This window comes from Empidonax traillii, unplaced genomic scaffold (genome assembly GCF_003031625.1).
Source record: "Empidonax traillii isolate 1590-97213 ecotype Southwest subspecies unplaced genomic scaffold, ASM303162v1 scaffold696:size366466, whole genome shotgun sequence".
Taxonomy (NCBI): domain Eukaryota; kingdom Metazoa; phylum Chordata; class Aves; order Passeriformes; family Tyrannidae; genus Empidonax; species Empidonax traillii.
The window spans coordinates 243,575-258,688 of record NW_020955889.1 but is presented as its reverse complement, the minus strand read 5'-3'; the positions used below and the strand labels follow the sequence as shown (position 1 = coordinate 258,688).

The following is a 15,114-nucleotide window of genomic DNA, read 5'->3' as shown; positions in this document are numbered from 1 at the left end:
GGCTTTGTAGCTATGGAAATCTGTGCTATTTGTGTGTGTGTGGAGCAGGACAATACAGAATGATTTGGGGAGGTTCGTTATTTAACAGTTTTTCTGTATTTAGTCTACTATTCCGTAATGGTGAACTCGTGACTATAAAACACTTTAACAAATAGCCTTTGTAAAAACAGTTACATAGCTGGTCCTAACTCCCTTTTGATGGCCCATTCAGTAATTCACTTGTAGCTCTGGTGCATGGTGCTTATGGTCTTGATCCTGTTTCTCACTGTGAAATGTGGGGAAATAGTGTCATGTACACAGTGTCTGGGTTGTTTGTGGGCTTTACTTTTATTAGATGTGTCTGTGTGGATGAGGGTGTTTTGAGAGAATATATTGGGGAGTGAAAGATGTGTAAATGCCATTGAGCTTGAAGAATTGCAGTATCTACTAAAAAAACCACTCTTGGATAAGCTTGAGATATTTAGGCAGAGAAGACCAAGGTGCTTATACTAATATTCATTGAAATAACTGCCTGTAGACTGAAATAGTTTTTCATCTTCCTGGTTTCACAAGTGGTATATTAATTTTAAATCTCTTTTCTTTAAAGAAGGAGAATCACTTTTAAAAACATTCTTTCCCAGCTTCATCATGACTTTTACAGCTTAATTATAAGCTCCTGCAAATAGGGTTTTATTGTGCAAATGCTGACACAGCCTTACCTCTAGTGACCCGAATGCCCTCCAATGTTAATTACTGTAGATCTGTAATCGTGTTATGAAAATACACATCTGGCTTTTGTCCCAGAATCTGGACCATAGTGTTGTCTGTCTTTCTGTACAGGGTTACATGTATGTGTCACTTTGTACAATGACCAAATTCTCAGTTTTGACTCAGAAAAATAGCCCCCTTTTGTAAGAACACACTTTGACTTCCCTTTCCTTTATACTGCTTTCCCAGCTGTGTGTCTCCCTTGGCTGATGCACAAATAATCCAACCTGGAAGATCTCTGGTAGACTTGAAGAACATGTCCCATGGCAGAGGAAATTAAATCAGAATTGGTGAAGCTATTTTTGATCTACTTTTAGACTGCAAATGATATCCAAAATGTAGGGCATGGCCTGCTGCTTTAGCAAGGAAATCAGTGTTAACAGGGAGATAGAGGCTTATTTGCTAGCTTATTTTTCCTGACCAGGTTCCTGTCTATTTTGATTCTTATGCACACAGGTTTGGATAGGCATGTTTTTTGGGGAGATGCACTGGAAAGTAATGAAAATGAGAACTTCTCTAGCTCAGCTGTCATGGTAGGCAGCACTGCACTTGTGTTCTTAGCAATACAAGTACTATGGGTACTCAGCTTCTTATTCTCACTTGGATAGCAAATTTAGGCTTCGACAATCATTTGTGTAGCCTGTTCGGGTTTTTGTACAGCTGAATGTAACTACTGAGTTGCAGAGCCAGATAGACTAGGAGAAATGTGTATCAGGCTTGAATGATAAAATTGGGTGAATAAGAGAGTGAATAAGACTCCTATTAACTGTATACAGAAGAATATGGTAATCTGATTTTTTGTGATTTGCAGGTCAAAGATGATGGTGGGGTTATCTTAGTGGGAAGTGGGACCTATTTTGAAGGTGTTGTCTGCAACTAAGGGTCAAAGTCGGGCAGGACTGTTTTCCAGTGCTCTTGTGGTGCTGGCTACACCAAATGAATCTTGGCCCAAGACTGCACTGAACTAGCAGTCTTGGAGAGCCTGTGGTCGAAGCCTGGTGTAAAGTGGTAAACTTTCGAGCCGCGTCTCGGTGTTTGCGATATTGTCACCGGGGGTTCAGCGGGGCCCGGTCCCTCCGCTACGCTCTCCTTCCTCTATGGACACGGAGCCAGCTCCCCTTCCAGCGCCCGTGGAGATGCTCACGGCACCGGCGCGTTCGGGCGCCTGTGTGCAGGGGCGAGGCCCGCTCGCCTTCAAAGCCCCGCCGGGGGCGGCAGGAGGCGGCCGCATCCCGGCTCCCTGCATCCCGGTTTCCCGCATCCCGCAGGTGGATCCGGCTGCTGCCCCCCCGCGCTGGGGCCGGCGGTGCGCGCGGCCATGTGACTGGCGCGCGCTTCCTGCCTCCGCGCCGCCCGATCCCGATCCCGATCCTGATCTGCGGCGGGAGCGCGGCCGGAGCGCGGAGCCCGGCGCAGCCCAGCGGCTCCCGCAGCGCCCCGGGAGCGCGGCGGGCGGCGGGGCTGTCCCCGCCGCATGGAGACACAGGACCAAGGGGCGCAGATGGAGCCGCTGCTGCCCACGGTACGGCTGCCGCAGCGCGGCCCCGGCCGGGGGGGAGCGACGCGCCCCGCGGGAAGGCAGCCGGGGAGGGGGGCGCAGGGGACCGTCTACCCTCCTGCCTGTGCCGGGCATCGCAGCCGGTTTCTCGGTGTGTGGGGAAACAGGTTGGCTCGCTCCGGTGCCGGGAGATGCTGCGGCGGCGGGAGTGTCTGGGCGCCAGGATGCTCGGGGACGGAACGGTGTGTGTTTGTGCGTGCGTGTCCCGCCGGGGCAAGCACCCTGCCCTCCGGACCCCTGCCTCAGACATCTCCTTTCCCTCGGTACCCGCTTTCTCCGCATCCCACTGCCTCCGACATCCCCTTTCTCAGGTTGTCCTTGCCCCCCGGCGGTGGGGCGGAGCAGGGGAGCAAGCACCTGTGGGCTGCCCCGTGGAAATCCCGCTACGGGGCCGGGGCTGGGGTTCTGTCTGAAGGTCCCTGGCCCTCCTCGTTTGCAGACCGCAGAGGAATCTGCTGAGGGCTGGCACTGACACAGCAGGGTCTGCCTCCCGCCGGATCCCGGGCTCTCCTTCGTGCTGCCGTGTCGCAGTTTCTTGTGCTCAGTCGTGGAGCTGGTGATGTGTGGGGTTATTGTCGTCTGCGGGGTACGCGGTGCACCCTCGCCTCAGAGCCCGGTGCGACTGCTCATCTACGCTTGGGCAGCCTTTCTCTTGCAAATAGGAAAGGGGTCAGTTGATGGGGAACTTTTTATACCATTAGATCAGTAGGGACCCTCTTTCCTGCCAGGCCTCTCCCAAACAGAGGGTTGCAGACACACAGAAGGTTTTAAGTCTGGGTGTTGATCTCATACTGAGATTCTGTTTGTGAATGGTGGTTCCTGCCTTACACAGGAAATCTGTCTGGGGCAGGGAAAAGTCTCTCATGTACATACACAAGTGTCTGACTGTGCGTACACATCCCTGTCAACACACTGCATAGGTTTGTAGAGGCTTTGCTGCTCCTGAAATGGCTGTGTGTTAGCACAACGAGCAGCACAACATTGACAAAGCTTGAAAGAGACAAGTCTCAGCTGCTGTAGGTTGATGACATGCACTCATGGCAAGCCCATTTTTCATAGGGTCTGTTTCCATCATCTGTTGACATGGTCCATTTTGCAATCTGGTGGCAGGTTGCTACACAGTGTGAGGTTATCTCTGGCATCTTCTTTCTCCTTGTGGCAGAGACAGTTTTTCTCATTGGTCTCTGGATCCCTTTTATGAACTCTAATTCCTATTACTTGCTGCTCTCTCAGTTTCTGACATTGGAGTGTCCTGTTGCTTTCACTGACAGGCTTGCTGCTGAGTTCCTTTCTTTAGAGAGACAATTAAGTGTAAACCCAGTTTCCACCTCTAGTTCACGATCGTGATTCCATGGAAGGCTTAGTCCTCAGTGTTTCACACCAGTGCAGTAGTCTGCAGTCAGTAGCAGTCTCCCTCTTGCTCATACCTTGCTAGTCGATGTACTGGCCTTGCTTTGTCAGTGTGTGTTGTCTTTGTGCAATGGCCACTGCACTGGGAGTCAGAGAAGAGGAGTCAGCTATCAGGAGGCACAACGCACAGGATTGCCTTGTGCTGTCTGGCATTAAGTTTTGTTTCTCCAAGGCTGTGCTGAATAAAAAAGGCTGTTGCTGTGGTTCAGAGGAGTAAAGAAGATAATATTTCTTGTGAGCCTATGAGGGGAGAATTGTTCCTTGTTCCCTCTGCATCCCTAACTGGCAGAACCCTGCCCTGATGCAGTACCTCTCTGCAGAGCTGCAGGTCCCTGTCTGTAGAGCTGCAGGTCAGTACTGTTGATTGCTAACTTTGTATCCTGGTTCCCACCTCCATTTACTACAGCTGACTAGTTCAGTTTTGTTTGCTTTAAGTAGAGAAGGGAGACTTCTCCATCCAATATATATTGTGGCATGTTCTCTTTCTCAGTTGTCTCTTACTCTCCCTGTGTCTGAGAAGGCCTGTGCAGCTCCAAAAAGCAACATTGTTTTCCTGCCACAGTGATGGTGAAGGCATGGCTTCTTCAGACTTCAAGATTTCTTAATCCTGGTGGTGTTTTCTCTGTGCATCAAGCAATAAAGTGTGTGTATGTGCTCTGCCAGCCTCAGCCTGTCGGATGTCTAGAGCCCTGCATGTGTAAGGCAGAAATGGCTTTTACAAGGATAGGAGTCTTTTACCTGGACACATGACAGAGTTTAAGGAGCAGGAATCGATGCTAACTTCAACACTGTTGGTCTGAGAGGTAATGTTGGGACATACCTTCGGAGGACTTCTGTTTTAGGGATCAATCCTCATCTTGACTGGAAACAAACAGAACAGAAATGCAAGCTGGAAAACGAATACAGGTCTGTTCCCAAGTGTTGTCCCAGTTCAGTGGGCTCTGGGTATGAAGGAAAAGGCTCCTAGCAGAGTTTGTTTCCTTCAAGGGTTAGTCTAAGGGCTTTGGTGTATGCAGTAGATTTGATTTTTATTTTTGGCAAAACTGTAACACATGAAATGTTTTAATTGTTATTTGTAGTAAAAAGATAGCAAATGTAGTCCTTGAATAATTTTATCTTCTAATGGTGCTCAGAGATTGTGAAACCTCAATATAATTTCCTACCAAAATCCCACAGTCTGTACCAAGTAGAATCTATTTTTATTCTAGTGTTAGTCACATGTTGTTTCTAATTTATTATGTGAGCTTTTAATTAAAACCCTCAATCTCTAGCAATTTGCATACTAATAAAATACATTGTTGCTCATGGTTTTGGGGAGTTAAATAATTTGCTTGTCAGTTTCCTGTCATTCCTTTTTGAAAACAGGTCTTACACAGCAACAACACCTTTGTTAGCAGTTGTGCTAATGGGTTTTTTTTGCAGTGTGGACAAATTTTGGTGAAAATTTTTAAAAATCTATTGCAAGTTATCTGTAATATTGTAGAAAAAATAAAAAAGGAAATTGCTCACCTGGATACAATTTTTTAAAACTGCTCTTGAAAATGCAAATAAAGTCTTAATTTGTATTGTTCAGTACATATACTAATTTGGTAACAAAATGCAGACTTGCATGCTTTCAGTATCATCTGATGATTTATTTATCAGTCGTCAAGTATATTTTTTCAGTGATTATTCAGAGTGCTTTAAAATAGTTGTGAGTAATTGAAAGATTGCTGAGGAGTCATCGTTTGTTTACAGAACAGGAGAAACAATCTGCAGGTCTATACAAAGATCTTCTATTGATTTCCTTTCAGAGAACCAGATATTACTAGTTTGGCTGTGTACATGTATACCTGATTGCATATAAATTATTTTACAAGTTGTCACTTTATTGTGACTTTATTGGCAATTTATTCATAGCACAAGTTGTTCATATTTGTTTCTGTACACTCTGGATCTCTTGTAGGCAAGTCAAAATTGGATTTCACAAGAGGGTTGTCGTCTGACAGAGGTTTGATATTTTGGATATAAGGAAGATATACAGACAAAGTGCAGATATTTTTACTAACTATGTTTGTTTGTTTGGTGTGTTGTTTTCCTGTGTTTTCTGAAGGCAACAGTAAACCCCTTATATGTAAAGTGTAATTGACTTTTCCACATTCTCTCACCCTCCTCATTCGGTTTTAAAATTCAAAAGCTGTTTCATTGTATTTATTTGTTTATTTATTTTTCAAATCTAGTAGATAAAGGGCCTTAAAGCCTGACATTGCTGAGCTATATATAGATACTGTATATGCTTGCACAGTAGTATGGTATGGTATGTATGCTCTAGGTAAGATCTGTGTGTATCGGGAGTACTCTTGCTGCTGCAAATGGCACACAGTTATTGCTACTTAGGAACTCGGTATGTGGGAGAATGGTGTAGCAAGATCTTGGGTAGTAACTATTTTTAATGTAGCAGGTGAGTGTGGGAAGCTGCTCACACTAACAGGCCAAATTCTTTTGCTTTTGTTAATGCTGAGTGGGACCTCTGATGAGACTTGAAGATGAAATGTATTGCTCATTGTGCGAAGGGATGGCAGAGCCTGACCCCACGGTTTGTATAACAGTACTAATTCCCAGTTAACTTCACCAAAATGTAGCAATATAGCAACAGTTAAGGCAAGTTTATGGAGACTACAGGAATGTTGTGATTCTTTTGGAAAAATACAGAGGCAGTATTACATTCTCAAGACAATAGCATTGTTGAAAATAAACCCCTAAAACCTAATTGTAGGTATAAATTTAGGACTGAATTGCTGCTTTGGGTATTTTCTCTTTTACTGCCTGATTCCAAGTTGTGAGTGAAAAGAAAGGACAATTTTTCCCATGAAAATGCTAGAATGAAATGAAGTAACGATCAAATAATAAAAACAAAATAATAACAACAATCAAATAATAATAACAAAATATTTATTTAAGTTCCCCTCCCCCCTCCTTGTATTTTCCAGTGTCATAATTAAAAAAAATGTATATATGGATCATATAGTATGCTGTCGCGTTATTGTTTAAGAATAATTGGCAGCCTGGTAGATATCTGTGCAAAAATAAGAAAAAGTGGGAATACTGTGTGGAAATCATCCCACTTCAATGCATCTATGTCTACTTTGAGTTCTTCCTACAAATTCTACTTGTTAAATATATGCTTTCATTTTCCACTGCTAATAATTGCATCTTTCTACTTTTTCCTTTGGAAAAAATATAGAATCAATCCTAAAAGAAAATTCTTCCACTGACAACTTTTAATGCTTCTTAAATAAGTAATGTTTACAGCTTCAGTGGATGAAAGAGCTTAAGCAGGTGAGGGAACACTTAATCCACTGTAAAGCGTCTTGGACAATTAGTTTTCTGTCAGATATGAGAAGAGAAAGCCACAGGCATTGTATGTTCTTTTCATATGTTCAGATCTGCTATGTAAAAAACTCAAACTATTGAAGATCATACCCATGTGACTCCCTTTGCAATAATAATAATAATGCCATTTTTATGTCATACAAATTGATGGAGGACTGATATGTTAAACATAATTTTCAATGTTGGTGAAGTTTAAAAGTTATTCTCATGAAATGAAAAATAAGTGTAGTATATTTAAAGATGATTAAAATCCACCCTGGTTCTACAAGGTTGTTTATTTAGGATAGGCAAGGTGAAAGTTGGAATAGATGATAAAGGCTATTGCTAAAAAAAGAAGAAATGTCTTGGGGGAGAAAAAGAAGTTGCAGGGTGAAATGAGGGTAAAATTGAGAGAGTGGAGATTTGTGCAAACTCAAAGAATCGAGGACATTATGGCTGACTGGTAGGAAAGGAAAGGAGGAGCTGATTAAGTTTCATGGGTAAAGAATATAGGGACAGAAGCAGGAAAGCCATCTTATGCCTCTGTGCATCTGGGGCAAAACAGTATCTTGAATACTGAATCTTGTGTCTTTGCTGGTTTCCCTGTTCACATACTTAGAGCCTTTTCACTTTGTTTAATTAGCTATTTACGAGACATTGCAAAGTTGCTAACAAATAAATATTGAAACTCAGTAGAGATGTGAAAGATAAGGTCAAGATTTGCAAATTCTCAATTTTAATCAAACCAGGAACTTGCTGCAAAAAAAAAAAAAAGGCACAGTAATGTATTTAGGAGAAATGAAATCTTCAAGGTACATGAGCTAATATTTGACATTTGTAAAGTATTAGTTGATTAATACCGTACTATGTGTGTGTTTTGAGAAATGATAGAGCAATTCAAGAAGAACAACAAAGATCAGCATGGGCCTAAAAATATGAAAGAAGATTTGAAGGAACTAGGATTCCTGAGACTGGAGGCACACACATTTGGTATGTAAAAGGCTGTTGCTGCAAAAAGGATTAGTTTCTTTCTTGTATCTGTACTGAACAGGAAACAATGAAAATATTATAGGACAATATTAAAAGGAAGTTAAGAAAAGCTGTCTAATGCTAAGAGTAATGTAACAGTGGAACAAATTGTCTAATATGTTTGTGTAACCTGTATTAACTGTCTGTAAGAATAAGACAATTATTGCTGCTTTAAAACTGAGTGGTGGGCTACAAGACCTCATGACATCTCTTCCAATCCTATCATTCTGTGAAAAGGGCTCACTTTTGTCTTTTTAGCACAAGTATGTTATAGATGGATGATAAGTTATGTGCAATCTGAGGAGAAAGAAGCAGTTTATTTGGATTATAAATTTTGATACCCTCATTTAAGACCACCTGAATCCTGAATTTAATATAAACATTTACATTTACTATAAATACATTTAAAGAATATGTTAAAAAGATAGATGTCTACTGTTCATCCGTTTTGTCTCAAGCAGGTTTTAAAACCACATAAAAATGCAACATTATTTATGAATTTATATCTGTAAAATGCTAAATCTTAAATGTAGGTTTTAAGCTGTTGTGGAATTCTCTTGACTTTTTAGTAGCCTGTGTGCATCAGTGGGGCTGCAAGAAAGTCCGGGACAAGTTTCACTGGAAGAAATCACTGTAGCTGTCACACTCAAAAGTGCCAGAAAGTATTGCACATTTGTGTTGCATTTTGGAGAGAGCTTGGGATCATTTTGCACTTTTTTGTGGAGACTTTTAATAAGAGTAGCCAAAATGCTGTAAATTAAAAAAAAAAAAAAACAAAACAAAAACCCACTGATCTGAAGCCACTGTTCTGGAGAGTAGTTCCAGATATCAGTCACTAACAATTGTACTAGGTTCTCTCTAGAGGCATTCTTAGTCACTGAAGCTATGTAAGGATGGAAAAAGGATCAAACCATGCTATTGGATCCTGGCAAGAATAGAAAATAGATACTTAAACTGTAATTAGTCTGGCAAACCATGCCATGAAATAGAACAGCAAAATGCCATGTCGTTTCTGGAGAGGATGATGTATACATGTAAACTTCCATTTCAACATATGAATATGTGTAAGGGTTTTACTTTAGGAGTGAGCATCCGTAAGCAAGAAGGTGATTTTATGTCTAATCTTTCCCACTGAAAACTCAGTTATATTAATGCAAAATTGAAAAGATTGCAAGTTTATGAGCTGAAAATTTGTAAGGAAGAGGATATATTCTCCTGGTATACTCTATAGCATGAAGAATGTTATAAAAATTAAAATTTGCTATTGCCTGTGGAATAGTCTGTGGCATTTGTCTACCTTTGAATTGGTGAAAATGGGAGTAACCTGTATTCACTTTCAGAAAAATACTTTAGGAGTTTCTTTTAATCATTTTTGTGACCTATTTAAGTAGGTACCAAAATAGAACCAGAGTGTCCCAGAACAGTACATTATCGTTCTAGCAGAAGGCATATTATACATGTTAGTATTTTAAAAGAATTCATAGAATAAAATTAGTGTTCTCTTCAACCCCCTCTCTCCCAAATCTGTGCAGCAGCTACTGCCAGCCATCCTAATGCTGTTCCTCAGAAACATCCTAGCTTCCAGTTCTTTTGAGACTACTGCTACCTCGTTTGAGACTCATATATATTTCGAAAGTATCATCACCAATACAAATGTTTGTGCCATTTCTGCAAGGCTACTGTCTTCTGAGATCTTAACATACCTTACTTTTTTCAGAAAATTTTATAACTTAGATTATTTTTATGCATATCCTTCAGTTATTGTTATCCTTTCGCTTTATTTGAAGAGAAGATAGAAATGCTCAAACATAAGACTTGACCGACTATATAATTATCTTTTAGAAAGCTTCCACTTTATTATGTTTTTTCTCTTAATGATTGTATTATAGTCAAATATTTAACTGTGTCCACCTGTTTTTGCAGCAGCCTTATAATAGCTTTTGAAATTAAATGTGGCAATGAGCTGTAAAATCACTCATAAAGCTGTTTCATACTCATCCGAGAATCTTCTCATGTGAAAATTCTAATAAAAGGTGAATTTTATGTCTTTTTTTGAGAGAAGGGGAACATGCTTTCAAAAATACCATGAAGCAGTGCAGAAGCCTTTGTGCTTATCTTCACCAATCTCATAAAAAGGAGGTTTTATTGTAGCTGCATGTTCACCTAATCTGGGATCATTCAGATACTTCTCTCAAAAAAGGCAAAAGAGGAAAACATTAAAAATTTTAAAGAAAATGCCACATTCAGTTTTAGAGATGTTTTTCAGGGATCTTTAGTTTGTGTAGTTTGATTGTGTTCATTTCACTTTGTCTTGCCTAAAAGTTCAGGGCTCTGTGTCTGCTGTATCTGAATTGATTTACTTTGGCCAGCAAACACTTGAACATTTTTTCCTATTTGCCCAGCCATAACTATGGATAGGAGAGAGGTTTCTAAACATTAGGCAGTACTGCCTAGGGAAATGGAACTTCAGTTACCTCTGGAGTGGAGAAGACCAATTTGTGATTTGAAAACCAATTTGAGAAGACCAATATTTGTGATTCATGATTTTTTTCCCCCACTTTTCTGTCTAGTGTTTCTACATTGGCCAGATTTGGGCAAAAATAATAGAAGTAGCAGAAGTCTTTTTGCCTTGAAAAATATCAAGTCACTGAAAACTGAGCATGCATTGGCGTACTGCTGACAGAAACAGGATTGTGGAGGAAAAGAATTGTTTTGGAGAACTGGGCATCTCCACTGTACCACTGTACCCACAATGACGGTACTGCCCCAGGAACTGTATTCCCATTAGCAGATACAATGGGACTATACATAGTAACAGGATTATAGCTCACACATTACAACCAAACAACCCCAAATCTCAAAGCTACCTTACCATGCTTTCTTCCCCCAAATTTCTCCATAAATGGAAAAACTTCTTAATGTATGTATGTCTATGAAAAAAGTTCAGCTAGAGGGAGCAAATGAAACTTCACCAAAGAGTATGTCAAAGAAAAATACAGAAATATTGAAGACATCTGATGAAAGTTTTGATAATAACATGTAAAAGTGCAAATGTGTAAAACTTGACTAAAATTTTTTGTTTGTTCTTCTGTGAATGACTCCAACTTACATAATCCCAGTCTTGTGCACATTCATGTCACTTACATGTCTTAGGTAGTTCAACATAAAGAATGTAGGTTTTGATGAAGCACCCAATATAGGATCTGAGAAAGTCTGCTGGGCAAGCAGTGTTCTTGCTCTGAAACAAATTTTTTTTGATCCTAAAGAATTGAACACTTTCCAAAAGTGGTCTGATATTTAGACCAGTTCATCCTATAAAAATCATGAGTAATGTTTCAATGACAGTTTAGAAATAGGAAATCTCTGCAAAACCAGTTCTTTGTAACTCTTACACTACTAAAATTGCTAACTATGACACTCATCAGAAGTCATGAATTATTTCATGTTTCTTTGTGTCTATGCATTCTCCCTTGGATTACATACAAAGGATGGCTGTCTAAAATAACTTCTGCAAGGCAGTCAAGGCAGACAGAATCAGAGCCTTCTCTTCAAATACCTTAGTTGCGTGCACTGACCTTGCATAAATGCAAGGTAGGTTTACCCTTGATAAAACTGAGCTAATGTGCTTCATGCTTGGCATCACGTAGGAATAAACACAGCAAGAATAAAGAATATTAAAGCATGGTTAAGATGCTATAAATGAGCCATCAAGTTTAGGGGGTTGTATTTTCTAAGTATTTATTTAGGAAAAAAATTGTGTGAACTTTTTGGGATGAGGACTGTGATTTCATTCTGGGTGGGTGCAGGGTTTGTCACACGGTGATCTGGGTCCATGACTGACTTATTCAGGAGCTAGGACAGTACACATATGAGTAATAAGCCTGTTTATTAGCATGATTGCAAACAATAGATTTCTGAGAATGCAGAAATCTACTTATTTTCTCTAAATTACTCTCGTGACTGCTCATGAAAATTGCTGAGCTATTGCAGCATAACCCTTTTGACTGTAATCACATGAAATGCTGTAAGAGTGCAAATACTGATAGTTATAAATTGTGAATGGACAGAATTAAAAATACCACTCAGTTTGTACTTTTGGTTTTTTTTAGAATAAGAAAACTCCTAATTTTCATGACAAAACAAATAGAAAATGTTATGGATTAGGGGAAGTGCTTTTTTTACGGATATGAAATTAAAAAATTCTAGAGGATTATGATTTATCTTGTTCAAATACTGTAACCCAGAGACTTTTATTCTACTATCTTCTATACTTTATCTTTAAGTATCAAATTTTTCATTTCACAGTGATTGCAGAAATAACTGTTTATACAGTACTTCCATTATGAATGTTTATTAAAAAGTGAAAAAGTAATTAAAATAAGTAAATTAAAATAAGTCTTGAGCAAAAACAAATGAATTGATAAATGATCTGTGCAAGGTGTAATATGGTATTGTTAATGCTTTACAGTTTTAGTACAGGTTTTAATAACTCATTCCTAAGAGTGGGTTTAGTTCTGCTGCTGATATATTTTATATAGGAAAATAATGTCAATTTAGAGTTGTTATGACTGATTTATGTGGGTTTGTTTGTTTGTTTGTTTGTTTGAGGTTGCTTTTTTTTTTTTTTTACAGTGCATAATAAATAGTTTATTTTCCTGCTAGTATTTAATATTTCTCCAGCAGGCTTTTGTGTATTTAGAAAGGGTGTGTTTTCTGTGTCTGCGTATGCAAATATGAATTGATTCTAATAGCAATAGTTTCTAAAATTTCTTCCTGGTGGCAAATATGCAATCCAGTTTAATGGGTTCAGCTTTCAAGAAATACAAGACTAATTTTCCTAGAAATTTGATATTAGTACTGTGTTTTAGTACTGGTTGTAGTCCATTTCATAGAATTGTAAAATGGTTTGGGTTGGAAGGGACCTTAAAGATCATCTTGTTCCAACCCCCCTCCCTTGTGCTGGGACACCTGCCACCAGACCAGGTTGCTCAAAGCCCCATCCAACCTGACCCTGCCAGGAACTGGGGCATCCACAGCTTCTCTGGGCAACCTGTTCCAGTTTCTCACGTGCAATCATGGAATTATCTAAACCCAGGCTTTGTTTTGAGTTGACAGGTACTCAGCATTTCCCACTGACCAAACTTCTTCAAGGCACTGTAATCATATTGAGATTTATTACAATATTCTAAGCCTTAAAGCAGCTTCCAACAAGTATTAGAAATGGTTGTAGTGTTAAGAAGAAAAAAAAAAGAAAAGAAAAAAAGGATGTATTTTACCTTTATTTGGAATGGGAAAATGTCTCAATCCATAGTCAGCAGCGTGATTCCTTTACAAAGTCTCAATTTTCAAGTGTTTCATTTTAGATATCTTGATTGGTAGTGATAGGAAAATTTCTGTCATTTGAGAGTGCTAAATTGCATATGTGTTATGAGCATGAGCAGTCCAAGACATCCATATGAATTGTGGGTATAATGACAAGAGCAAGAAATTATAAAGAAAATGTAGTATCAAATCATTATTGTTATTTTTATGTTTCTGCTATAATCTTGTAGCTTCAACACTAAGGAAATACCTATATTCTGTGTGCCTACAGCACATTATTTTTTTATTTCTTCAAGAAAAAAATAAATGGGGAATACTGAATGGTTTCTGACCTGTCCACAGCTTTCATGGGGTAGTGACAATCACCATCTGGCATGGTCTCAGATAATGTCACTGAGGCAGGCCTGAGGGCTGGCAACCTGAGACTGGGCTTTCCCTGAGCTTTCAATTTCAGGACTGTAAAGTTTGGATCATATCTTAATGTGACATCATTCAGGATTTACTGACTAGTGGGGAAATAGATTCTGTTCAAATCGAAGCCATGTAGATTAGGAGTTGTTCTGGAAATGAGGCAATTCAGGGGACAGAGGATGTGATACTGTGAAAAATAAAGAAAAAATTAATACATTATAAATTCCTACTATTTCATTATAGCAGAAACAGTGAGTTGCAATACAATTATTAATTACTGAGTTACTTCTCCCACAAAGTATAGAGTTCAAGTGCAAAAATTACAGTGATGTGGGGTATTGTGGAGGCCATAAGTGTAAATAGGTTAAAAAGGAATTAGGTAATTAAGTACAATGATCCTAATTCAACAGATGGAATCAGCAGCTTAGGAGAACTTTAAACTGCTGATCACCAGAAAGTGGGACTAAATACCAGAGGAAAAACCATTTGCTACTTCCCTTTTTGTCTTGTTCTATCAGAACCAAATAATGGGGCTACTTGAGACATCGGATTTCACAGGTTTCTGCAGTTCTGCTTTTGCTTTCCTTCCTAGGGTCCATGAAGTAGGATTTGTCATTGTTAACTTTGCAGGGATGGATTAACCATAGATGTCTCTGTGGAAGGAAAATAAGTCTCTTTGTTCTCACCAAGGTCTTGTTCACCTGTAGATGAGATAATTTAAAAATAGCAAGTGATCTGAAATGATCTTGTGACAAAGAATGCACTTTCTTTCTGATCATTTTTTCTTGGATTGGATATTTCAGGAGAAAGAGGTTCCTGATTGAGAGGTCTCAAACCTAGGAAGATGCAGCACCTGTCAAATGTTTGCTGTTTTATCGGTGGGCAGGAGTGGCCTGGGAGAGGTCTGTCAGACTATGTTATTACTGAATTTAGTAAAAAAGGAAAAGGAACACTCTTCTGCTCTGCTCATACATTCTCATTTTCATATAAGCAAATGAAACATCTATATGTAGATGTCTTCACCAGCTTGTGAGCTGTTGTCCTTCCTCAAAGCACCTCCCTTTTCTGAACTTTGGGAGTTTTGTTAAAGTAATAGCTCTAGTTGTCATCACAGATCTAATTTTTTTTTAATCTAGATTGCTTTCAAGAAGGTTTGATGATTATTTTGAGTCTGCTGCAATTTATAGGCTACAGCTATGGCAGGACATGCCAAATACTTGCCTTTTACAGTGGTCAAATAATTGTATATTCTTTTACAGATTCAATTCTGATCTTCAAAGGAGGGC

General features: G+C 39.4%; 1 protein-coding gene across 2 annotated transcripts in view; it reads left to right on the top strand.

The window, feature by feature from the left end:
- Positions 1 to 2,180: 2,180 nt before the first annotated feature.
- The window catches only part of SLC4A10 (solute carrier family 4 member 10), a 150,201-nt gene continuing 137,267 nt past the window's right edge, over positions 2,181 to 15,114 (top strand). Inside the window, exon 1 of one of the 2 annotated variants that reach the window (XM_027899938.1) lies at positions 2,181 to 2,269. In XM_027899938.1, the coding sequence (XP_027755739.1) occupies positions 2,222 to 2,269 (48 nt within the window). In that variant the 5' untranslated portion in view covers positions 2,181 to 2,221. The remainder of the gene's footprint in view (positions 2,270 to 15,114) is intronic. The other variant, XM_027899941.1, reaches the window with a different exon arrangement.